The following is a 24,799-nucleotide window of genomic DNA, read 5'->3' as shown; positions in this document are numbered from 1 at the left end:
TACACATACTAACCCCAATATTCTATGGAAATATTTTCCCCTGCATTACCACTATATCTTATTATTCATGGCTGAATTTCATCCTTTCATGCTGCTTTATGGAACCAGATCATTTAACATTTATTTTTCACTTTTTTTTACCTGTGATTCTGCTTCTATCCTCAACCTTAACTAACTTCTGCAATCTGAAATATTACCAGAATGGTTTGCTTTTACACCTCAAAAGTTTTGTTCCATATCTCCAATGATTTCCTGCGTTTTATAATAAGTTTACCTGATTTATCAAAAATAGTGATCATTTCCTTTGAAATTTCCATTTCTAGGATTATTTGTTACATTCCATGAAGGTTTCCTTGCTGTCTATCATAATTATTGCAAGTTATTCATACATCTTACTCTGATTTCCTTTTAGAATTATCTGGTAAGTGCTATCTCCTTCCTCCCCATAATGTTCCCTACCTGCAGAATTTCTTGTTTGAATTCATCTCTGTTACTGCTCCCCCATATTTATACACTGCTGTTATGTTGCATTTCATTGCTGTTTCTAGTTCTTCATCCCTTATGTTGAAGCATGTATGATAAACTGATATAACTTGAAAACAATATTCTCTCACCCCTGGGTAAATAATACAAGTATCGAGCTCAAATTATTACTATTATTATTATTATTCTCTCACCCCTGGGTAAATAATACAAGTATCGAGCTCAAATTATTACTATTATTATTATTATTAATATTATTATTTATGTAGTCGGATGATTGCATTGTTTGTGAGGTTATGTCATGAAACATGTACTGTATATAGACATTTATATGAATTCAGTTAATGTAATGCAATGTATATAATTTATTATTACCTGCATATATGATTTGTACCTCCCCTGCAAACCATGTGACCTTGCCACGGTGGAGAGGCTTGCGTGTCCCAACGAAGCAGATAGCCGAGCTGCAGGTGCAACCATTTCGGATGGGTATCTGTTGAGAGGCCAGACTAAGGAATGGTTCATCGAAAGTGGGGTAGCAGCCTTTCGGAAGTTGCAAGGGCAGCAGTCTAGATGGTTGACTGATATGGCCTTGTAATAATACTCAACATGGCTTAGCTGTGTTGATACTACTACATGGCTGAAAGCAACGGGAAACTACAGCCGTAACCACCTCCCGAGGACATGCAGCTCTCTCTGTATGAATGATGTACTGATGATGGCTTCCTCCCGGGTAAAATATTCCGGAGGTAAACTAGTCCCCCATTCGGATCTCCGGGTGGGGACTACACGAGAGGGGGCGATCATCAGGAAGATGGATACTGACATTCTGCGAGTCGGAGCGTGGAATGTTAGAAGTTTGAATCGTTGTGGTAGGTTAGAGAATCTGAAAAGGGAGATGGATAGGCTAAAGTTAGATGTAGTTGGTATAAGTGAAGTACGTTGGCAGGAAGAACAGGATTTTTGGTCAGGTGACTACCGAATTATCAACACGAAATCAAACAGGGGTAATGCAGGAGTTGGTTTAATAATGAATAAGAAAATAGGGCAGCGGATAAGCTACTACGACCAGCATAGTGAAAGAATTATTGTCGCCAAGATAGACACCAAACCAATGCCCACCACAATAGTGCAGGTCTATATGCCTACTAGTTCAGCGGATGATGAAGAAATTGAAAGAATATATGAGGAGATAGAAGATTTAATACAATATGTCAAAGGTGACGAGAATCTAATTGTGATGGGAGACTGGAATGCAGTGGTAGGCCAAGGAAGAAAAGGTAATACAGTAGGAGAATTTGGATTGGGACAAAGGAACGAAAGAGGAAGTCGGCTGGTTGAATTCTGCACTATCATAATTTAGTCCTTGCCAATACTTGGTTCAAACACCACAAATGATGGCTGTAAACGTGGACGAGACCTGGAGACACTGGAAGGTATCAAATAGACTTCATTATGATTATGTAGACATTCAGAAACCAGGTATTGGATTGCAAAACTTTCCCAGGAACAGACGTGGACTCTGACCACAACTTGTTTGTCATGAAATGCCATCTGAAGCTGAAGAAATTGAAGAAAGGAAAGAATGCAAAAAGATGGGATCTAGACAAGTTGAAAGAAAAGAGTGTGAGTGACTGTTTCAAGGAACATGTTGCAAAAGGACTAAATGAAAAGGCTGAAGGAAACACAATAGAGGAAGAGTGGATAGTCATGAAAAATGAAGTTAGCAGGGTTGCTGAAGAAATGTTAGGAAGGAAGAAAAGATCAACTAAGAATCAGTGGATAACTCAGGAGATACTAGACCTTATTGATGAACGACGAAAATACAAGAATGCTAGAAATGAAGAGGGCAGAAGAGAATACAGGCAATTAAAGAATGAAGTGGATAGAACGTGCAAGGTAGCTAAGGAAGACTGGCTGGAGGAGAAGTGCAAGGATGTCGAAGGTTGTATGGTCCTAGGAAAGGTAGATGCTGCATACAGGAAAATCAAGGAAACATCTGGAGAAAGGAAATCTAGGTGTATGAATATTAAGAGCTCAGATGGAAAGCCACTTCTAGGGAAAGAAGACAAAGCAGAAAGATGGCAGGAACATATCCAACAGTTGTATCAAGGTGAAGATGTAGATAATTTGGTTCTGGAAAAAGAAGAGGTTGTTGACGCTGATGAAATGGGAGACCCAATTTTGAGGTCAGAGTTTGACAGAGCCGTGAGAGACCTAAATAGGAACAAAGCACCTGGAATTGATGACATTCCCTCTGAATTACTGACTGCCTTAGGAGAAACCAGCATGGCAAGGCTATTTCATTTAGTGTGTAAGATGTATGAGACAGGAGAAGTCCCAACCGATTTTCGGCAGAATGTTGTTATACCTATTCCCAAGCAAGCTGGTGCTGACAGGTGTGAAAACTATCGCAGCATTAGTGTAGTATCTCATGCCTGCAAAATTTTAAAACGTATTATTTACAGAAGAATGGAAAAACAAGCTGAAGCTGAGTTGGGAGAAGATCAATTTGGCTTCAGAAGAAATGTAGGAACACGTGAAGCAATCCTGACTTTACGTCTGATCTTAGAGCGTCGAATCAAGAAGGACAAGCCCACGTACATGGCATTCGTAGATCTAGAAAAGGCATTCGATAATGTTGATTGGACCAAGCTATTTAAGATTCTGAAGGTGGTATCCTTTTCTGTGTAGACGAACAACTTGAATGACATTCATGTATGTTCATAGTAATATGGGTCAAGACTTATGTAGCTTTAAGAGGAACTTCGTACTTTGAATAGGTTTTCCTTATTATCAATGTAGTGATCTATTGTTTAATTAATTTGGAGGTGAATGTCCCTATGATGTTCGTAAGTTACGTGCACAGTCTGGTGTTGGTAACCGTACCAAGTGATTTTTTTTTGCTAGGGGTTTTACGTCGCACCGACACAGATAGGTCTTATGGCGACGATGGGATAGGAAAGGCCTAGGAGTTGGAAGGAAGCGGCCGTGGCCTTAATTAAGGTACAGCCCCAGCATTTGCCTGGTGTGAAAATGGGAAACCACGGAAAACCATTTTCAGGGCTGCCGATAGTGGGATTCGAACCTACTACCAAGTGATTTACAGTGATTCCCATAAGGAACTTTCACCCAATCAATGCAGTAATTAAAACTGAGAGAACTTTTCCTATTAGTGAAACAACCTGACTTTTAACCCGTTTATCATCATACGATTGCCTGTTGTCCATCTCACAACATTGTTGTTCTTTAAGATTGACTAAAGGCTGAAGGTGCCCTCTAGAAAGGGCAAAACATGTACTGTAAAACTATATAGCTGTATATAAATGTAACCACATAAAAGTGGATAGTATTGAATAGGTGGACCAATAAAATACCTTCATTATTTTCTTGTATGTCTAATATAATTGCTGATGATGCTTGTTGTTTTAAGGGGCCTAACATCGAAGGTCATCGGCCCCTAATATAATTGGAAAGAATGCTTTCTGAAAGCTTATATGCAATACATGTCAAACTGACTGCCCGAAATTTGCAGCTGTATGTTTATCACCCTTTGCTTTATACGCGGGGGCAATTATAGCAACTCTCCATTCATCTGCTATGGCTACTTCATGCAAACAGTAATAAGACAAATTCTAAAGATATTCTACCATATCCCAACCAACTGTCTTTAGTATATCCCCTAATATTTTATCATCTCCAGCTGCTTTCTAGTTTTCAACTTTTATATCTTATTGTAAAAGTCTTTGTTATTGTAGGTAAATTTCAATACTTCATTAGTACTAGTCACCTCCTCTATCTGGTCATTATCGCTGTAACCAACAACTTTACATACTGCTTACTGAATACTTCTGCCTTTTGTAGATCCTCACATACACACTCCTCCTGTTCATTAATGATTCATGGAAGGTCCTCCTTAGCAACTGTTTCTGCTTTAAAATACATACCTTTCCACTTTTCACTCAGCCGTGGCCTTAATTAAGGTGCAAACCCAGCATTTGCCTGGTGTGAAAATGGGAAACCACGAAAAACCATCTTCAGGGCTGCCGACAGTGGGGTTCGAACCTATCTCCCGAATACTGGACACTGGCCGCACTTAAGCGACTGCAGCTATCGAGCTCGGTATGTTATCCTTAGTTGCCTTCTTTGGTAAATTCAATTTCCTAGTAAGATCCTTCAATTTCTACTTACTTCCACAGCAATTTCTAATTATATTTCTTTCCAACCCGTACCTCCTTCTTAGTCTCTTTATTCTCTGTTATAATATAGTGGGCCTTTACAATTCCTTACCACCTTTAAAGGTACATACCTGTTTTCAAATTCCTCAACAATTATCAGTTTATATTTTTATTTACCGTTTTCCACTGATTATAGTTACTTTTTAAAATTTCCCTCATGAATGCCTCATCAGTCATATGTTAATGCCTAATAGTCCTACTTTTACGACCTTCCTTTCTATCACATTTATTTTTAACTACAATAAAAACAGCTTCGTGATCAGTAATACCATCTGTTACTTCAGTTTCTTTATAGAGCTCTTCTGGTTTTACCAGCACTGTGTCCAGAATATTCTTCGCTCTAGTTGGTACCATCACTTTCCGATTCAGCTGTCCTTCCCAGATTAACTTATTAGCCATTTGTTGGTCATGCTACCTGTCATTCGCATTATGTTCCCAATTCACATTTGGTAAATTTAGATCACCCGCTACAATCACGTTCCTTTCCGTATTGTTTCCCACATAGCTGATTATCTTATCAAATAATTCTGAATCTGCATCTGTGCCACCATTTCTAGGTATGCACACTCGAAAAACATCTAGTGGCATATTAGCTATAGAGGTGAGTCTTACACCTAGAATTTTATGTTTGTCATCTTTGACATTTTCATAGCTTACATATTCTTCTTTCACCAGAGTGAAAACTCTTCTCCTACCATTCCTATCCTGTCTCTACAATTAACACACTAGTTTCATGAGAATATTTCTGCATCCATTATATCATATCACATGATTTAACTCCTATTACAATGAAATGAAATGAAATGGCGTATGGCTTTTAGTGCCGGGAGTGTCTCGAGGACAAGTTCGGCTCGCCAGATGCAGGTATTTTCGATTTGACTCCCGTAGGCGACCTGCACGTCGTGATGAGGATAAAATGATGATGAAGACGACACATACACCCAGCCCCCGTGCCAGCGAAATTAACCAATTAAGGTTAAAATTCCTGACCCTGCCGGGAATCGAACCAGGGACCCCTGTGACCAAAGGCCAGCACGCTAACCATTTAGCCATGGAGCCAGGCACCTATTACAATATCTGGTAAGTATATATCTATTAAATTACTTAATACTATTCTTTTTTTACAATACTTCTTCAGTTCAATACTAAACATTTTTATGTCATTCCTACTTGATTTCCAGATTCCTGTATCGTTATCACTGCTCCCTAGTCTATCCCGTTTCCCTGAAAGTACCTCCCTATAATCCTTCAAAACAAACTTCCAAACTTATACGTATTACTGCAGTTCAAGTCTAGGCTATCCCTATCTCCTACCCACCCATCAGAATCCACAAATCTCACTTCCAGTTTCCCATGTACCCACTCCATAGCCTCATTTAAATCCTCAATCACGTTCCAGTCAGTATTCTGCTTATAATCTCTGCTTCCTTAAACTTCACCCATGCTGCATTAACCATATCCCACACATCCTCAACTATCTATGTACTTATACCTGCTTACCTTACGTTGTTAGTACCAATGTGAAAAATTATCACCTTCTCCTTTCCCTCCTCCTTCTCTTCAACTTTCCTCAACATCTGTCTTAACTTAATTCCTGGATAACACTCTACCCAGGTTCCCCTTCCTCCACACACTTTCCCCACATGTCTAACAATGGAATCCCTCATGACCATGATTTTGAAATGCCATGTTTGTCCTTTTACTTTACCAGAAATTTCTGCATCACTGCCCCATGTGATGTTATCTTTAGAAAGTCTTTGTTGCACACTTTTAAATGTACTTAGTACATTTCTGTGTTAGAGTTTTTTCAAGACAATAAAAAGCTGCCATGTCATGACCTCAGGTCATGATACGCCCTTCCGTCCTGTATTATGTAGCAAATGGGCTCATGCGAGCTTCAAACCCATGGCCTCCAAGAGAGAAAGTTCATACAAATCTTATTTAAATTTAAGGGAAGCAACTATACATCATCAAGATATAGTGCTACAAGTGTTGGGGTAGTGAGAAAATGTCTGACAATTTTATTTGAGCATAATAGTGCATTATTTAATGCATTAAATTCAGTACAAAGCAATGCCTCAGTGGAAACAGTGTCGTGTGCAACATGGTGAAATCTTGTGACAGCATCTTCTTGTAAATAGAGAGATGGGTAATCCGACTAGTCAATACTAAAAATCATTGCTATCCGTATTGAAGATACTGAATGTAGGATGCTAAAAGGTTAGTTTTTTCCACCTATTCAATACATATAAATTTTATAAATTAGGAATTTATTATTGATTCCACTTGAGACATGTTTCGCCCTTCATTGAGGGCATCATCAGTCAAAATATCACCTCAAGGTAAAAAATCAGGTAACTGGTTAGTAGTTGACAGTACAAATTAATACATATTATTAATACAATTACAAAAATTAAGTATGGGAAATAGTTGTACAAAAGTGATGGTTGAACATATAGGTTTATAGATGAAAAGTCAGCACCAATGCCTAAAATTAACATAGTAGAGTTCGGCAGTGGTGCTCTGGAGAAACAGTTGACGCAATCATAGGGAAATAAAAAGTTAAAAAATATTTACATTAAAACAATTAAGGGAGAAAAGGTGTAGTGTTCGGCGTCAATGTTTGTAACCAAAAATGAATGTCAAAGGTTGGTAACTATACAGTATTTACATTGTTCAATTGAACAGTTGAGATAAAGTTTTAAAAATATTTACATTATAACATTCAGCGTAAATGTTTGTAATAGAAACTAATGTCAATAGTTGGTAACTATATAGTAATTACATTATCTAATTGAATAGTTGAGAATTTACAAATATATACATAATTACAAAAGAGCAGCTGGTGTGCAAGGATAAAAAAATTTTTAGTACCAAGTGCGTCCTGATGTTTTAGAGGTTGGAAGAAGGAATTAGTGTTGACATTTCAGAAATATGTAGAGCAGTTTAATTTAGTTAAAATCACCGGGGGTAGGGAAATATTTCATAGCCAAATGAGGTTTTATAGGCATCAAGCTGGAAGTTTTTCAGTTGTAGTGCCGAGATCGGTACGGAGACTGGTCAGTGTGGATGGAGATTCATGGGTATTCCGTGCGTTTGAACGGCAACAATGGTGACAGTTATTAGTGGGTAATTGCTAGTTATATGGGTAATTGCTAATTATGAAAATGTTGCGGGTTGAAACTTTCGCTTATTCTTTTAGTTGACTTCTGTAGCATCGAATGTGATGTGAAGACATCGGTGTGAAATGCCGGTGAGATAAATTGATGTTGTTCCGTGGAATAAAGTATGGCGGACTTCGGGATGAAGTTATTGTTCTTTTCTGGTCTGGTGAGAAAGAATAGAGTTGCTTGTGTTGTGAACTGCTGTGGAGAGATTAGAATGTATACGGCAACTGCAGAGTCAGAGCGTTAAAGCTGGGGTGAGGCATCTTCTCATTCTGACTGCGAAGAGGAGCCATAGTGGCACGCCATATTTGTGCCGATGTGCGCTGGGTTCCGGCGTGTTGTTGAAAGTTGTATTGTATGCAGTGGAAGTTATCTGTAATTGAGATGTTAATAGTATTAATTAGTGTGTAAGAAAGGTTTATGGCAAGTAAGTTTACCTTGGGGTGATATTTTGACTGATGATGCCCTCAATGAAGGGCGAAACATGTCTCAAGTGGAATCAATAATAAATTCCTAATTAATAAAATTTATATGTATTGAATAGGTTGAAAAAACTAACCTTTTAGCATCCTATAGTCAATACTATGTATTAAAAATGATTTACATTTCACACTTTAGAATATATAGCACATGTTTCGAGAAATATGTTAATTCTCTTCATCAGCTATATAGGATAAATTCATATATTACATTAAGACCGAATGAAACAGACGCAACCCCCTCCCCAACAAAGAAAACTAAATCTGTAACATGTATAACATATTAAAAATTGATAAATAATGGTATGGAAGTAAAGTCCAACTTGTCATCTCCATATAAACACGACATTACAGCTGCGTCTTTGCAAATAAAATGCTGAGCACTGTTGCAATGTGACGTTCATACAAATCTTATTTAAATTTACGGAAAGCGACTGTACATCATCTAGATATAGTGCTACAAGTGTTGGTGTAGTGAGCAAATGTGTGACAATTTTATTTGAGCATAATAGAGCATTAATTAATACATTAAATTCAGTACGAAGCAAAGCCTCAGTGGAAACAATGTTGTGTGCAACATGTTCAAATATTGTGACAGCATCTTCTTGTAAACAGAGAGATGGGTAATCTGACTAGTCAATACCGTAAAACGGGGTAACTTCGGCCACTTTCTTGTATATTTTTAAAATTAAAATGTGATATATTTCCTCTAATTTTCTGAAAAATATAATATAAGTTCTGCCATGTTTGTTCTTCATTTTTAAATATGAAGATCATTCTAATTGTTATTCAGTAATGAATTATGATTATCGAAAGATAATAATAACTCAAGAAATGAAGTTTTCTTTGATGTAGTGTTACTTCAGCCCCCATGAATGTTTTTAAAAACCTGCAGAACACCCAGTATCAACAATCACAAACAAATTAAAATGATTTGTAGTGAAACAGATGTATAGTGGTCAAATTCACATTTTCCCCAAAGAAGAAACTATTTTACTTAGCCTAAGCGTACAAGCATTGTATGACATTACAAATTACATGTTGCATTGCATAAATATTTGTAATGGTACAAAAGATAATAAATAAAAGTTACGAAAATCATAAATCCCAATTATATGGAGATAAAAGGAGGTCGGAAAAGAAACAATCTTGTAGACTGTCCTCATAATACACTGCCTTCCAAATTAGAAAATATCTGGGCCGTCAATCAAGTTCTTAAATGTGTATTGTCCATGTCAACTGATATCTGTCTATTTATCATTCAAAATGGGAACCGTCTTTCCCATCCCTTTCAGGATAAACTTCCCCATTTATTGTTATTGTGCCTTTATTAATCTTTTCTAAAGCATTCTTGAAGTAAACAGGATTGTAATTACAATACCCATGGCCACGTAATATTTTCCTGAGTGTTCTTGGAATGGCCGAAGTTACCCCGGAAGAGGACAACTTTCTCCACAAAACTATTCCCTGAAAAACCTATTACAATAAAATACATCAAATTTTGTTGATCAGTTACCAGACGTACTTACATTTTGACTCCATAAACCACTGGAATGGAGAATCGAATGCTGGGGCTAGAGAACAGTTTGTTTTCTGCTGTTGCCAGACAAGACAATAGTCAGGGCTGCGAAAAAAATTGTTTCACTCAACAATGAGCCCGCCAATGTTCTTAGACTACCGAGTGTTGATAGAGCATTCTACTGTATGTGCATTTTATTTGTTGCAAGTGGTTCATCTTTTTCAGTATAGGAGGGAGGAGAAAATAGGTCTTGCTATTCACCAGTGGCCGAAGTTACCCTGTATGGCCGAAGTTACCTCACTTTACGGTACTATGTATTAAAATTTATTTACATTTTACACTTTAGAATATACGGTACACTACATGTTTTGAGAAATATGTTAATTCTCTTCGTCAGCTATATAGGTTAAAATTCATTTATTACATTAAGACCTAATGAAACAGATGCAACCCCCTCCCCAACAAAGAAAACTAAATCTGTAACATATACAATATAACATATTCAAAATTGATAGATTATGGTATGGAAGTAAAGTCCATCTTGTCATCTCCATACAAACACAACATTAGAGGTGTCTTTGTAAATAAAATTTTGAGCACTGTTGTGATATAATGTCAAATGTGTCCTTAATCCAATGCTTCCTTATTGAAATCAAATTGGATCATATTAAAAATAATATAATATGGTGTTTGAACAAGTTGTGAAGCCGTTTCCTTCAGTAAATAAATGTTTATGCTGTCAGATTGACACGAACCTTACATAGTCTGTACAAAGGAGGGAAAATATAGTGAATGTAAGTGTGTGACCATAATGTAAACGAAATGAGAGTACAGCACGTAAAAATGATTAAAACTTACCGATATTATAGAACAAGTGGATGTGCAAAGCTGACACGCAGCTGTCAGATGGATATAGAGCCAAGGTAAGTTGTTCGATGACAGATAGGTGAGTTGGAGTGGGAGGTACGGCCAGAGGGTGGGGGGGGAGGCGAGGGTAGTGCCTACATGTTGTTATCGTCATGTTACCCCCCCCCCATGTGCTTACCCTCATTCCCTTTTTCCTCCCCTCTTTTCTAAAATATTGGCTCACCAATTTAAATGATTATCCTCTGCCATGTGTTCATTAAGGCTATTTTCACTGCCAAACTTTTGCAACTTGTCAATTTCTAATTTATCAAAGGCATTAATTTGTTCACCTTTGGTGTAATATAACCATGTCCCGTTCAATATTAGTGAAATGATGATTGTTTTCATACATATGTTTGCACATGATAGAGTATTTAGAATGTCTTCTTGCATTCACATCTCTTTATAGCATTCTACCACACTTCTTCCCGACTCCCCTACATAATTTTTTTTGCAGTCTTGACATAGCAATTAATATACTCCCAACTTACTAAAAATACAATTGGTGTTCATGCTATGCTCTCGTCGACATTCGAAGGCAATGTCGGAATCGATTAGTAATACCCGTCGACTGCTGTTCTCTAAAGAAAATTTGAAACGAAAGAGGATAACATGTTTTGTAATAAACGCATAAATAACGTGGCCAATAGCAGTTGTTAACTCATTAAAAATAAAGGCTGAAGTAAACAATCTCTTAATTTTAATGTTATATATTGAAATTAAGTAAGAATGTGATGCACCTCAAGATATGGCAGAGTACATCACTGATTTCAGAGGATAGTTTATGTTTTTTCGCGTCTAGTTAAATTTCCAAAAGGCTATTACCATGTAAATTTTTAGCGAGCAGGTTATTTCTCTACATGCGTTTGAAATATGTTTTCATGATACATATACGGTTAGGTTAGGTGATGCCGTTTGTAAAGAAAACTGAAGTGTTTGCTACAGAAGCCTCTGGAGTAATACCGTATTTCTCCAAATCCAAGACGGCGTTCTTTTCTCAGAATGTCGTGAAAAATCAAGGGTCGTTTTGCATTCACGGCCTGACAGTAATGAACACCACTGGCAACTACCGCAGTAACCACGCTGTTTCTTTTCACCCGCAGGCGCGGGCACACAAAACTCGTTGACAATATAAACGACCGCCTCTTCATCATACATCGCCAGCTGCGGCGACTGGTTGTACAGTACCTGTGTGTAACGTCACTGAATCTCGGGTGAAGAGAGAATGGCATTCGATTATCCTCTACAAAAAGTTTCCCAAATCTGCAGAATGGCATCAAAACATGCAAGCCTTCAAATTCTTAGAAAGGCCACAGCTACTCAGTAGCAGAGTCACCGGGTGAGTTGGCTCGGTTAGGGGCGCACGGCTGTGAGCTTCCCTCCGGGAGATAGTGGGTTCGAATGCCAGTGTCGGCAGCCCCGAAGATCATTTTCTCATCAGGCAAATGCTGGAGCTGTACCTTAATTAAGACAACAGTCACTTCCTCACTTCCTTCCAACTCCTAGGCCTTTCCTATCCCATCATCGCCATAAGACCTATCTGTGTCGGTGCAATGTAAAGCCACTAGCAAAAAAAAAAAAAAAAAGTTGTAACCGGTACTTCAGCAGTTACACAAACACATGTAAAGGGCGGAAAGAAAATCAAATTACAAGGTACCTAAACACTATTATAACACTATACACACCATAATCATGTAATGAATTGTGGTGAAAACAGCAGAAGTAAATATCAGTGAGGGCAACTTGATGATAACAAACAAGGAACGTAGGACGGAACTGGGAATCTACGAGGGGCATGGGTATGTCTAGGTTGCGGTTTTTGGAAAATTTAACAGTGATATTTGATATTCAAAATATTATTTACCAAATGGACTGCACCAAAACAAATAAAATATGAACAGTTTCAGTCAAAGTGGAAAATACCGATACACCTCTCGTAAGATACAGATACATGTTCTTAGAGACACATAGGTATATATTCTTTGACGAGAGCTCCCTATAAGTTCAAAGAGTCACGCAAATACGGTACATCAATTTACAAACTAAATTGGCAATACAATCTAGGAGGTAAAAGGAAACCAAACTAATCTTTCAAAATTTGAGCAACATAATAGTGGTGATTAGGGCAAACTCCTGTGATAAACCAACGAAAACTAAATGGAACTTAAAACCGGACAGAAAACAACAGCGCTTAACCCAAGGCAGCCCATGCTGGTACCGAGGAGACGTTTACGACGTCAGAAACTTCGGCAGGCTCGGCAGGCCAAGACCAAGACGGCTCAGAGACTTAAGACCTCCTACGAAATGCTGCCTAGCCCCTTTTAAAGGGAAATCTGGCCTTGGGTTTTTTTTTTTTTTTTTGCTAGTTGCTTTACGTCGCACCGACACAGATAGGTCTTATGGCGACGATGGGACGGGAAAGGGCTAGGAGTGGGAAGGAAGCGCGGCCGTGGCCTTAATTAAGGTACAGCCCCAGCATTTGCCTGGTGTGAAAATGGGAAAGCACGGAAAACCATTTTCAGGGCTACCGACAGTGGGGTTCGAACCTACTATCTCCCGAATACTGGATACTGGCCGCACTTAAGCGACTTCAGCTATCGAGCTCGGTAATCTGGCCTTGGAGTACCCAATCAGAACACAGGACCTTGCCCGGATTGACCAATCACAACTCTTTCAGCGGTCGCGATCTTGAGAACCATTTTCTCGAACACGAAGGATCACTATCCTTCCATTTCCAGAATAGTAAGGACATATTTCTCAAATGCACAACTAACAGAGGCCAACACACCCTGTTCAAAATTTCGTGTCACAAACTTTCTGGACAGTTCCAGTTAATATAGAAATGTAATCTACTAGTTACTAATACAATATGTTACAAAAATATTTACACTGTACAGGTCAGGTAGTTACAAGGAATACACATAAAATATCCTATCATCACACTCCAGATCATACAGAAGATATTACTAAAACACCAGATTTACAAATAAAATCTCCTACAAACACTTCCCTCTTCCAATATATTATTCTACACCTGTGTCAAAAGTAGCAGAGTTATAACAGGCGTAGGGATGTGGCGACCCCATGACCCAGTGGGAAACACTGTAATCAGCCACCCGAGTATTGGCGGGAAAACCATACCTAGTTAGAGAAGGAGGAAATGCCTACTCTTAGCCAGAAAACATTGTGAGGCTCTCCAAGGCTCACAACCTTGGTAGTATTTTGGTCAGTGTGAAATATCACTGACCCCAATCTACAGTTTTTCAACTGTCTAAAGCATGCAGGAAAGTTCAGCAGAAGCTACTACCCCAGGTGGTACCCAATCCACCTTCGCCTTGAGCGAAGCATGCAGGCCTTCGGATTCTGGGGAGCTTGCACCGGCATGCATGGAGGTATCGGAGACTTCAGGAAAGATCCAACACAAACGCTGGAATTTCTTTGCTACCTTTAACACAAATTCCCTTCGGAAGATTGGCAAATTGAAACCCCACCATCAAATATTGATTGCAGCGATTCAAGAAACCAGATTCACTGATGATGAAGTCTTTGAGTCAGAGGGTTACAGAATCTTTCAAGGAAAAACTGGTGAACATGTTCTAAAAACAGTTCCCCACCTTGGCACAGGTTTCATAGCCAGTAGGAGGATTCTGGATTCAGTCATTAACTTCACTTCACCTAGTAGCAGAATTTCAACACACTCCTTCCAGAGCACAAAGGTTACACTATTGTGAATGTTCATGCGCCAATCAATCAAGCGAATAAGAGAGACCCAGAAGGAACAGATAAATTCTGGGAAGATCATGAGGACGTTATTTGTAAGATCCCAGACAAACACATGATTATACTTCTTGGAGATTTCAATGCACAGCTGGGTAGAGAGAGAAAGTTCCAAAATCTTACTGGAAACTATCCGGCACACCAGAGAACAAACCGCAACGGAGAGAGGTTGGTGGAGCTATGTAAGGCCTTCAAGTTGGTTATGAAATCTACAGCTTTCAAACACCCACCCAGGAAACAGAAGACTTGGGCATCTCCGAATCCCAATCTCAGGGAGTTCCAAATTGATCACGTCGCAGTCTCCCATAAAGCTCAAAGAGAGATACAGAATGTGAAGGTTCTAAGGAGTGCCAATCTAGATTGGGATCACTATTTATCCAAAATCAGAGTTAAATTGATTCCGAGAAACACCAGAAAGATCCACTTGAAGAAGATCGATCGATTTGATACTGAAAAACTACGCTTTTGTCCTGAATTTTCGAAGAAATTAGAATCCCTGAATCCCCAGAACTGGGAAGAGCTACAGCAGACCTTGGTTACAACAGCAAAGGAAACAGTCCCACTGATGAAGTCAAAGAAACATGCCTGGTGGAATGATGAATGTGATTCAGTGGTAAAACAAAGACAACTCGCCTGGCAAAAATGGAATTCGGTAAAGAACCAAGATAACTGGGAATACTACGTGAACGAGAGACAATGTGAAGCATAAAACTATTTGTAATATAAAACGTGCCTACAACAAGAATCAACTAACACAGATTGAACAAGATTTCCAGAGAAACAACACACGGGACTTCTACAGAATCTTCAAACGCAATCTAAAGAAGTATAATACAAGAAGCTTACAGTTCAAAAACTTGGATGGGAAACTAGCTTACAACGTCAGAGATAATTGCCAGATTCTAGCGAAGTACTTTGAATCTCTTCTCAATTGTGAAATTCCAGTATCCACTTTCTCATTTGAAGATAACATACACGTCCATCCAGTTTCTTCCCCTCCAACGAAAGAAGAAATCAAACAGATTATCCAGTCTCTTAAGAATAACAAGGCACCAGGTGAGGATTCAATAATTGCTGAAGTGTGGAAGTATGCTGGTAACAAAATGATTGATAAATTGGCTAACATCATCAAGAAGATTTGGGAAACTGAGAAACTTCCATGTGACTGGACTTCTGCCTTGATTCACCCACTGCATAAGAAAGGGGACAAAACGGATGTCAGCAATTACCGTGGTATTTCCCTCCTATTGGTATCTTACAAAATTCTCTCAAAAGCTCTGCAGATTAGGGCAGAACAACAACTTGATCCACAACTGGGGGAGTACCTAGCAGGGTTCAGGAAAGAGCGCTCATGTGCTGAGCAAATTATGAATCTGAAATCTATCCTCTCACATCTGAAACTAAGGAACAAGAAATTTGTTGTCACCTTCGTCGACTTCAAGAAGGCCTATGACTCTATTGATAGAATCATGCTTATTCAAGAACTTGGCTTGGATAACAAAACTAGGGCAATCATCAAACAGACCCTAACTAACACAACCTCCAGAGTTAACTTCAGAGGAGAAATTTCAGACTCTTTCAAGATAAAGACAGGAGTTAGGCAGGGAGATGGGCTCTTGCCCCCACTCTTCAATTGCATCCTTGAAAAAGTCCTCCGTGAGTGGCACAATGAAATTAACAATGATGGGCTCCAAAATGGTGTGAGATTGGGTTACAAGAACATGAACCTTTCAACTGATTGCTTAGCTTTTGCAGATGATCTAGCAATTTTCTCTGATTCTTTGGACATGGCTACAAAGCAAATTAATCACCCCAAGACACACGCAGAAAAAGCAGGCCTCCAGGTATCTTTGGAGAAAACGCAATTCATAACTAACATCAAGCAGCACCAGGAGAGCTATAAGTAAACCAGGGGGCAATCAAACGGACAGATAAGTTAAAATATCTCAGCGAGTGGATAGAACCAAACACCTCTGAAAAAGAAGCTTTCACATCATGCATGAATAAAATGGAAATGGCTTATCAACTGACCAAAGACGTTTACAGCAAAAAGTCCATATCCTTGAACGCAAAACTCAGACATTACTGCACTGTCGTAAGACCAGAGGCTTTGTATGCAGTGGAATGCCTTGCTATGAACAAGAAAGGCCTGATGGAAAAATTGGAAATTAAAGAAAGATCTTAAGGAAAATTCTTTTTTTCTTTACGTCGCACGGACACAGATATGTCTTAGGGCGAAAATGGGAGAGGAGATGCCTAGGAGAGGGAAGAGGCCGTGGCCTTAATTAAGGTACAGCCCCAGCATTTTCCTGGTGTGAAAATGGGAAACCACGGAAAGCCATCTTCAGGGCTGCCGACAATGGGGTTCGAACCCACTATCTCCCGATTACTGAATACTGGGCGCACTTAAGTGACTGCAGCTATCGAGCTCGGTAAGGAAAATTCTTGGCCCAATTAAAGACAAAGATGAATATAGACGTCGGCACAACTATGAGCTGTATACTCACGTCCAGAAGATCTCTGATGTCATGCGGAGAAGGAGAATTGCATTTTATGGCCACTTGCTAAGACTGAAACCCACATGATTATCGAACCAGATCTTTACCTATTTTAAAGATAAGACGACCCAGCCAACTTGGTTCAAGGAGGTGGAAAGGGACCTACAGGAGATGGGGATCACTTATGAAGATATACAAGAACGCAACCCACTCAGGAGGAAACTATAAGACCACCAGGTTTTTCAAGAAAGGCTAAAGTTGAAGACGTGGAATAAGAAACTACAGTTTAAGCTATAAACAACGTTAATCGCCCTGGGTGGAATGGTAGTTTAGGGGAAGGCACCTAAAATTTAATTTTGAAATACCTATGTTCTTGGTCCTATGGAAAAGTACTACATAACAAAAGTTATAGATAATATATTTTCCGATCATTTATGTTTTATTCAGTTTTACCGTACTGACTATGATAAGAGTGGTATTTCAGAAACGGAAGACAATTAATAATGTGAAGGCCTACAATATCGAAAGCGCGTAACATAGATCAACAATAACATTACACTGACCGTTGTTTGTTGTAATGTTCTTTGTCTCTTATGCTGACATTCAACTCCGATAGATAGGATTACTGCTGTGTACCGAGTATAACAGCCTAACTGAATATTGGCGGGAAATAGCTGAGGAGTTAGATATCTTTCTTCTTTAGCATGCCAATCCTTTGGTTCACACATTTTCTGATACTGCTGGTACGTAACACACTGGTTCATCATAGTATGCCAGCTATTCCATACCTACTCTGATGCACTGTTTTGAATGAGCAGTGTGCGCACTTAAGTCAGAGGCTCAGTTAGTAGTAGTAGGAGTAGTAGTATGAACTGGTCTGGAGTTACAATTTAGCCCTATTCCAAATTATAGTACCACAATTCACTAAATAATTCAAAATTCAACCCTGAAAAGAGCCGTTTTTTTAGGAAAAGCTTCTTCCTCTTCACTTTCATTAAATCTACATTAATTTTATTCCAAATTAGCAGCAAAGATGTGGTTTCTTCTCTGGCTTGGAGGAAAAATTGCCTCCACGTCAGACAGTTCTTTCCCCCGCCAGTGTAGTGAATTGAGATTTTCCAACTCATCGGGTATTCCCAGGAAACATAAGTAAACGGGCATAGTTCTTGCCCTGGGACTATCCACTATTTGAAACCCTCCTCCCCTCCGCCGAAAAAAGGACGAAGATTGTTCACGGATCACAGATGTCTGCGTCTTGGTCATTCCATCTCTGTAGCTTTGGACTGTTAGTTCGGCAGCACAGTAATGTTCGCTAAAAGTGAGAAAATGTGTGGTTTTTCATTTGATCGAGTATTTCATATGAAGGCATTGCTTTTAATCGCGCCATTCCTACTGACGTCATTGTAATGACCCGTGTTCATTTCAGTTGGGAAAACCACTAAGAGAGTCTTTCTGAGAATCTATAAAGGCAGGCGGAGAGTTAGTATCTGCCATTATAATGAAAACTCCCCAACCTGATTGTGACTGACAGTAGGCAAGCTGGCCTACCATTACAATGGAAATTCCCTAACCCAGTCTTCATATGAGAAAAGACGTTGGCGACTTGCCCGTCGTGCTTCTAGGGCAACTTCAAGAGCTTTGCAACTTAATACAATCTTGCTCACAACGTTTACACTACCTAACTTAGAATTCTGTATCAAATTTAGAATTCCGTAGCGAAGCACGGGTACATCAGCTAGTATATATATATATCTCGATCAGGGCAGTTACTTGGCTCACTTGGAGGTTAGCTGCCCGGAACCTCCCAATGAGAAATTGAGCTGCAAATGTATGGTTTGGGGAGTCTGGGGACAGGGTTCATGGCTCGGGAAAACTGATAGTCAACCAATTGGGTGGGGTAACCCTTTGCAGCAACGATCTTCCTCAAGTTGTCAATGCAGGAGACAGGCTTTAGGTGTTTAATAAATCCATTTGCCCTGGATGGCATGGCTGAATGGAAGAGATTGTTACATGTGATATGGGTAAAAACTGCTGTTTAGGGCTGGATACGTTTTATGTAGGCAGAAGTTGTACGTAACTTAAAGTTCTCTAGTCTGTTGAATACTAAATATATAAATTACAACCCAATAACATACTTGTAACTGAACACATTATTAAACAAAGAATTAAAAAATACTACACAGTTCAAAAAAATTAAGGGAACGTGTTTTGTAATGTATGGTATGTGGAACGTTAATTTTGTAGATGGGGTTCCAATGGTCGTACAGCATACCTTAAGACCTTAGCTACTCAGGGTATATGTCAAATCAAAGTTATACTCCATCTGTAGGAGTAGCCATGCATTAAAATGTCAGGTGACCCCTCAAAACAATGTGAATAGCGGTGCATCCATGTGTTGTTGTGAGGTACACAGACTACTGCGGTCATTTGAGCACATTGTACATCAACCAGCACATCCCATGAGACATCTTAACGAGGTTCAAGTCGCAAGGGTCATCACTTTGATCCAGGAAGGATGGACTTTTCGTCGTGTTGCTGTGGATCTCAATGTCTCTCCATCAGGTATTCACTCCTTGTGGAATCGCTACAATGAGACAGGCCAGTTTACAAGGAGGGTTGGACAAGGTCATGAACGCATGACAACCCCACAGGATGACCAATATCTGACCATCTGTGCGTTGCGGTGTCGTTCAGCAACTGCCAGAGAACTGCAACAAGACTTCAGGAGGGTCACTGGAGTCACGGTGTCTGATCGGCAGTAAGGAACAGGTTGAGGGAAGTGTCCTTACGACCCAGACGTCCTGTTCGAGTGCCCCGTTTAACGCAGCAACATCGCACAGCTCGCCTTCTGTTTGCCCGTACCCACGTCAACTGGCAGGTTCGCCAATGGAGAACTGTGTTGTTCACAGATGAGTCCAGATTTCCCCTGACACAGCATGATGGGCGTCAACGTGTATGGAGACCCCTGTGGTGAGCAGTACGTGCCAAACATTGTCCGGGAAGGCGACCGATTCGGACAAGGTTCTGTGATGTGTGGGGTGGCACCAGTACTGATGGCCATATGGATCTTGTCGGCGTCTGTGGTAATCTTACCGCTGCGGGGTACATTGTACAGATACTGCTACAGCATGTGTTGGTTCCTGCATATGGTGTTGGCCCTGAATTCGTACTCATGCACGACAATGCCAGGTCTCATGTAGCGTGCATCACAATAAAAAAAATATAAAAAATCAATAGTGATCTGCGTTTAGGGCAGTCGCCCAGGTGGCAGATTCCCTATCTGTTGTTTTCCTAGCCTTTTCTTAATTGATTTCAATTGTATTGGAAGTTTATTGAACATCTCCCTTGGTAAGTTATTCCAATCCCTAACTCCCCTTCCTATAAATTAATATTTGCACCAATTTTCCCTCTCGCAGAGCTGTATTGCGGGAACTGGACATTTAAGAGATGGAATGGCCAGCAGTGAGTCCCGACCTTAATCCCATCGAGCATGTGTGGGATAGGCTTGACAGAAGTGTTCGTTGGCGTCCTTTTCCTCCATAGACTCTCCAAGACCTCGTACAGGCTCTCATTGAAGAATGGGATTTGATACTGCAACATGACCTCCGTCGACTTATACAGAGCATGCCACGTAGGTGCCAAGCTGTGATAAATGCTCGTGGAGGACATACACCATACTGAAGCTCTCCAACTGTGATAAAAGTCCGCCCTGGAGGACTGTTATCACATTGTTTTCGCCCCTATTTGGACATTTCCATTTGTGTTCTGAAAATGAACGCAAATCCATCGATATTCTTTTGTATACTACAACGGTAAAGAATAAATGTTCAGATGAGAATATACCTGGGTGTGAGGTATTGTTTTGTGGAGCATGGCATACGTTCAAAAACATGTTCCCCTAATTTTTTTGAACTGTGTATCAAACAAAGAATGACATATTTCATCCTTGTAGGAACATCATCAGATTCTATCAAATCACACTTTTTTCCTAATTAAATATTATAAACTGATGAAAATAGTTTAGAACTATAGAAGCATTTATGTTTATTCTGTTTATACTCTTTAATATTTGAAAGTTATAAAATACCTTATGAGCATTGTGATCCACTAAACCTCCAATAACATATACTTTATCCTCACTTAGGGATGATAAAACATTCTCAGATTCACTGCATAAGTAGACAACATCGTCTTTTTTGAAAATATCCAGGTAGTTTTCAGTCCTGAAATGAATCTGAAAAAAAAAAAAGGAAACCAAAATAATTCAGACCACTAAATTTGTAGAAAATAAATACTTGACATTAATTAATGTAAAATATAAAAATAATACATACGTCCCAGTTACCATATCCCACATTTTTTGCCATTTGTTCTTTAGACTTGCCATTAAAACTTGTTATATACAGCTGCATGGGATTCTTAGCTCGTCTGTTTAAACTATAACAGTGGCCAACTTGTTTGACACATTTTGATAAAGCCTAAAATTAAAAATGAAACTGTCAATAATAAATAATAATAATAATAATAATAATGATAATAATAATAATAATAATAATAATAATAATAATAATAATAATAATAATAATAATAATAAAATATGAATAATAATAATCATATATCACAGCTACCATGTGCAGACATTTTAATTTGATGCTATGTGGCTGGCTGCTTGTCAATTTCATCTTTGTTTTACTCTAGGCCTACTATATGGCAGAGTAAACCAAATCTATCTAGGATGTCTATGGCTGAGTTTTAATTAATTTTGTCAGGTATACACTAATGTATCACCAGAGATTGTTTACATGCCGACATACAACACGGAGTGTTGAATGGACTTTATTCCGCCCTTAAAAAATCCAGTTACCACCGACGAGTTTGATTCTGCTATGTTGGGATCCGCAGGTTGATACTCTACCACGGATCCACACAGGCAACTCTTGCTTGAATGATCAGCATAGTGGCTTTTGGTTCAGAGGGTCCGTCGAGTTTGATTCGTGGACGGATCAGGGATTTTAACCATGTCTGGTCAATTCCTCTAGCTTGGGGGCTGGATGTTTGTGTTTGTCTTAATACACATCTGCATTTACGTACAAGACATCACACCAGAAGCCACCACAAAAGCACGCAGCAGCAAATATATCCCTCCATATAAGAATGGCTTCAGAAAAGGTGTCCAGCTTTAAAACTGGGCTACATCCATACAAACTGCCGACCCCAGGTAATTGGGAAAAGGGAAGGAAGGAAGGAAGGAAGGAAGGAAGGAAGGAAGGAAGGAAGGAAGGAAGGAAGGAAGGAAGAGGAGAATATACATGAGCTTGAATTTAATAAAAGTTACCACTGAGAACTGAAAATAATCCAGTAAACTATGCCTTATTAGAAATTTTAAGACCTGCACAAGAAGTGAGTTAGTGTTGTTTGACTTGGTTCACAGGAACTACATCACACAGGCAGTGACTACATGGGTGCTCCACGGCTCAAGCACCCAACGAGACAATTAATGGATGCTGCAGTATTAAACTACCACTTCTCTAGCCTATATCAAACAATGGAAAAATAATATTTGCAATCAATTATCTTTTGAAGTATAGCAATAAACCAAATCGAGGGGCAAATGAAATTAATTTCTAATTACAAATTTCAAATATTTACATAACTGCAATGTTCGAGAAGTAAACAGTTTTAGTTAAGAGGTGACCGGAGTCAGCTCTAGAACCACATTTTATTTCAAAATATCGCCACTAGTCTCGTTGATGTCGACAGCTAACTCCACTGATAGTTCACATCGCGGGTGCATAGATGTCAGTAAGAAAGGCCAAGGCCGAGCGAGCGATTCCCCTCTCACCCTCCAGCGTCACATAGTCTGTCACCAGGAAGTTGTGATACAGTACTTGCATGGTGTTGACATTTGTACGGAATGCGAAACATTCCAGGAAATTATTGAGCTTGGGTTAGTGCTGAGCAAAGCAGTCAAAATAAGGTACTGTTTCCGACAAATATAAATGAAATGGCATATGGCTTTTAGTGCCGGGAGTGTCCGAAGACAAGTTCGGCTTGCCAGATGCAGGTCTTTTGATTTGACACCCGTAGGCGACGACCTGCGCGTCATGATGAGGATGAAATGATGATGGAGACAACACATACACCCAGCCCCCATGCCAGAGAAATTGACCAATTATGGTTAAAATTCCCGACCCTGCTGGGAATCGAACCCGGGACCCCTGTGACCAAAGGTCAGCACACCGGACACTGTTTCCAATGTTGAAATGAAGTAGTGCATCAACCCTGTCCCCGCCTCACGTCTTTCCCTGTACCGGCCAGTCAGTGATACATAATATAATTCTATCCAATGAAAATACAAACTGATATAACAGAAGTTAATTAATTTACGCATTTTTTAGTCACACAGTGATACTTTGGACATACGATAAAGATAGTAACGCGGCCAAGAACGGAATTTTCCAACAACCCTGAGTAAAAAAAAGCATTACAAATTTATAACAGTTTTTTTCCCCTTGATAACAAACAGTTCTGAAATATATAAACAATGTATAAAACATCCCATTGCATATTGTGTTAAAATTTCAATTCGATCAAATAACTTGTTTTCGGAGACGCAGAGGTGCTGGAACGTTGTCCCGCAAGAGTTCTTTAACGTGTCGACCTTCCAATACCACCGCACTGAGCCAGGATCGAACCTGCCAAGGGGCAGAAGGCCTGCGTTCCAACCTTCGAGCCGTTGTGAGAGTCTCTCTGTCTTTACAAAGAGAGATTTGAAGTCGTATGTTTTCGTATAAGTTTTAAATAATAAATGTTACAGCATCTAAATATCCATTAGTTCTGTATTTCATGACTTGAGTGGAGTGTAATTAGAGTAACTACTAAGTTAAAAAAAATACCACTTCATTTTCGCTCTCAGTGACGTCAGGCGCTTTAACCAATAGCAACGGCGGTCACCGGAATGACCTATCTGACCTGTGAGTTATTCTAGTTACATTGGAAAACCCCATTTCCAAGAAATACAAGGATTGTAAACAACGGTTTTGTATACCTACCCGTTATGAAACTCTGAAACGGTGCTGGTAAAGAACGCAACAGCTGAGGGGCACTGCAACTTCCCTCTGTAGGTGGGGGTAGTAGAATAACACCCACAGTATCCCCTGCCTGTCGTAAGAGGCAACTAAAGTGGGGCCCATGGGCTCTGAACTTGGGAGTCTGGGTTGGCGACTACGGACCCCTTACAGTAGCTGAGTCCTAGCTTTATTTCCACTTACTTGTGCCGGGCTCCTCACTTTGATATATCCCTCTTCATCGAGTGTCTTTTTTTTTTTTTTTTTTTTTCTAGTTGCTTTACGTCACACCGACATAGACAGGTCTTATGGTGACGATGGGACAGGAAAGGGCTAGGAGTGGGAAGGAAGCGGCCGTGGCCTTAATTGAATCAATTATTTCAGAAAGCAGTCAAGTGCCAAAAAATGGAAAAATGATTTAATGGCAGAATATGTTACTAAGAGGGTATACGCACATTTTGGTGCTGAAACCAGTCAAGAAACGTCCTATAATGATCAGGCATTACGTTGAATTTCGTATTTAGTTCAGAAACCAGTTAAGTGACACCGCTTGGTTGGTTTCTCGGTAAACTGCTGGTACCTTTCTGGTTGGCGCTGCTGTTCTGAATCTAGAATAACCAGCTGTTCATCTGTTTTTGTTGTCATTGTTGTGTTTCTGGAATCGC

General features: G+C 39.5%; 1 protein-coding gene across 2 annotated transcripts in view; it reads right to left on the bottom strand.

Moving 5' to 3' along the window:
• Positions 1-24,799, bottom strand: part of LOC136864457 (tRNA methyltransferase 10 homolog A) — a 110,439-nt gene that overhangs the window by 13,917 nt on the left and 71,723 nt on the right. For both annotated transcript variants that reach the window (XM_067141468.2, XM_067141469.2), the window contains exons 3-4: positions 21,402-21,545; positions 21,155-21,301 (exon numbers count right to left, since the gene is read on the bottom strand). In XM_067141468.2, coding sequence (XP_066997569.1) covers positions 21,155-21,301; positions 21,402-21,545 — 291 coding nt within the window. The remainder of the gene's footprint in view (positions 1-21,154; positions 21,302-21,401; positions 21,546-24,799) is intronic.

This window comes from Anabrus simplex, chromosome 2 (assembly GCF_040414725.1).
Source record: "Anabrus simplex isolate iqAnaSimp1 chromosome 2, ASM4041472v1, whole genome shotgun sequence".
Lineage (NCBI taxonomy): Eukaryota > Metazoa > Arthropoda > Insecta > Orthoptera > Tettigoniidae > Anabrus > Anabrus simplex.
The sequence above is the reverse complement of the archived record's forward strand: the minus strand, read 5'-3'. Positions and strand labels throughout refer to the sequence as shown.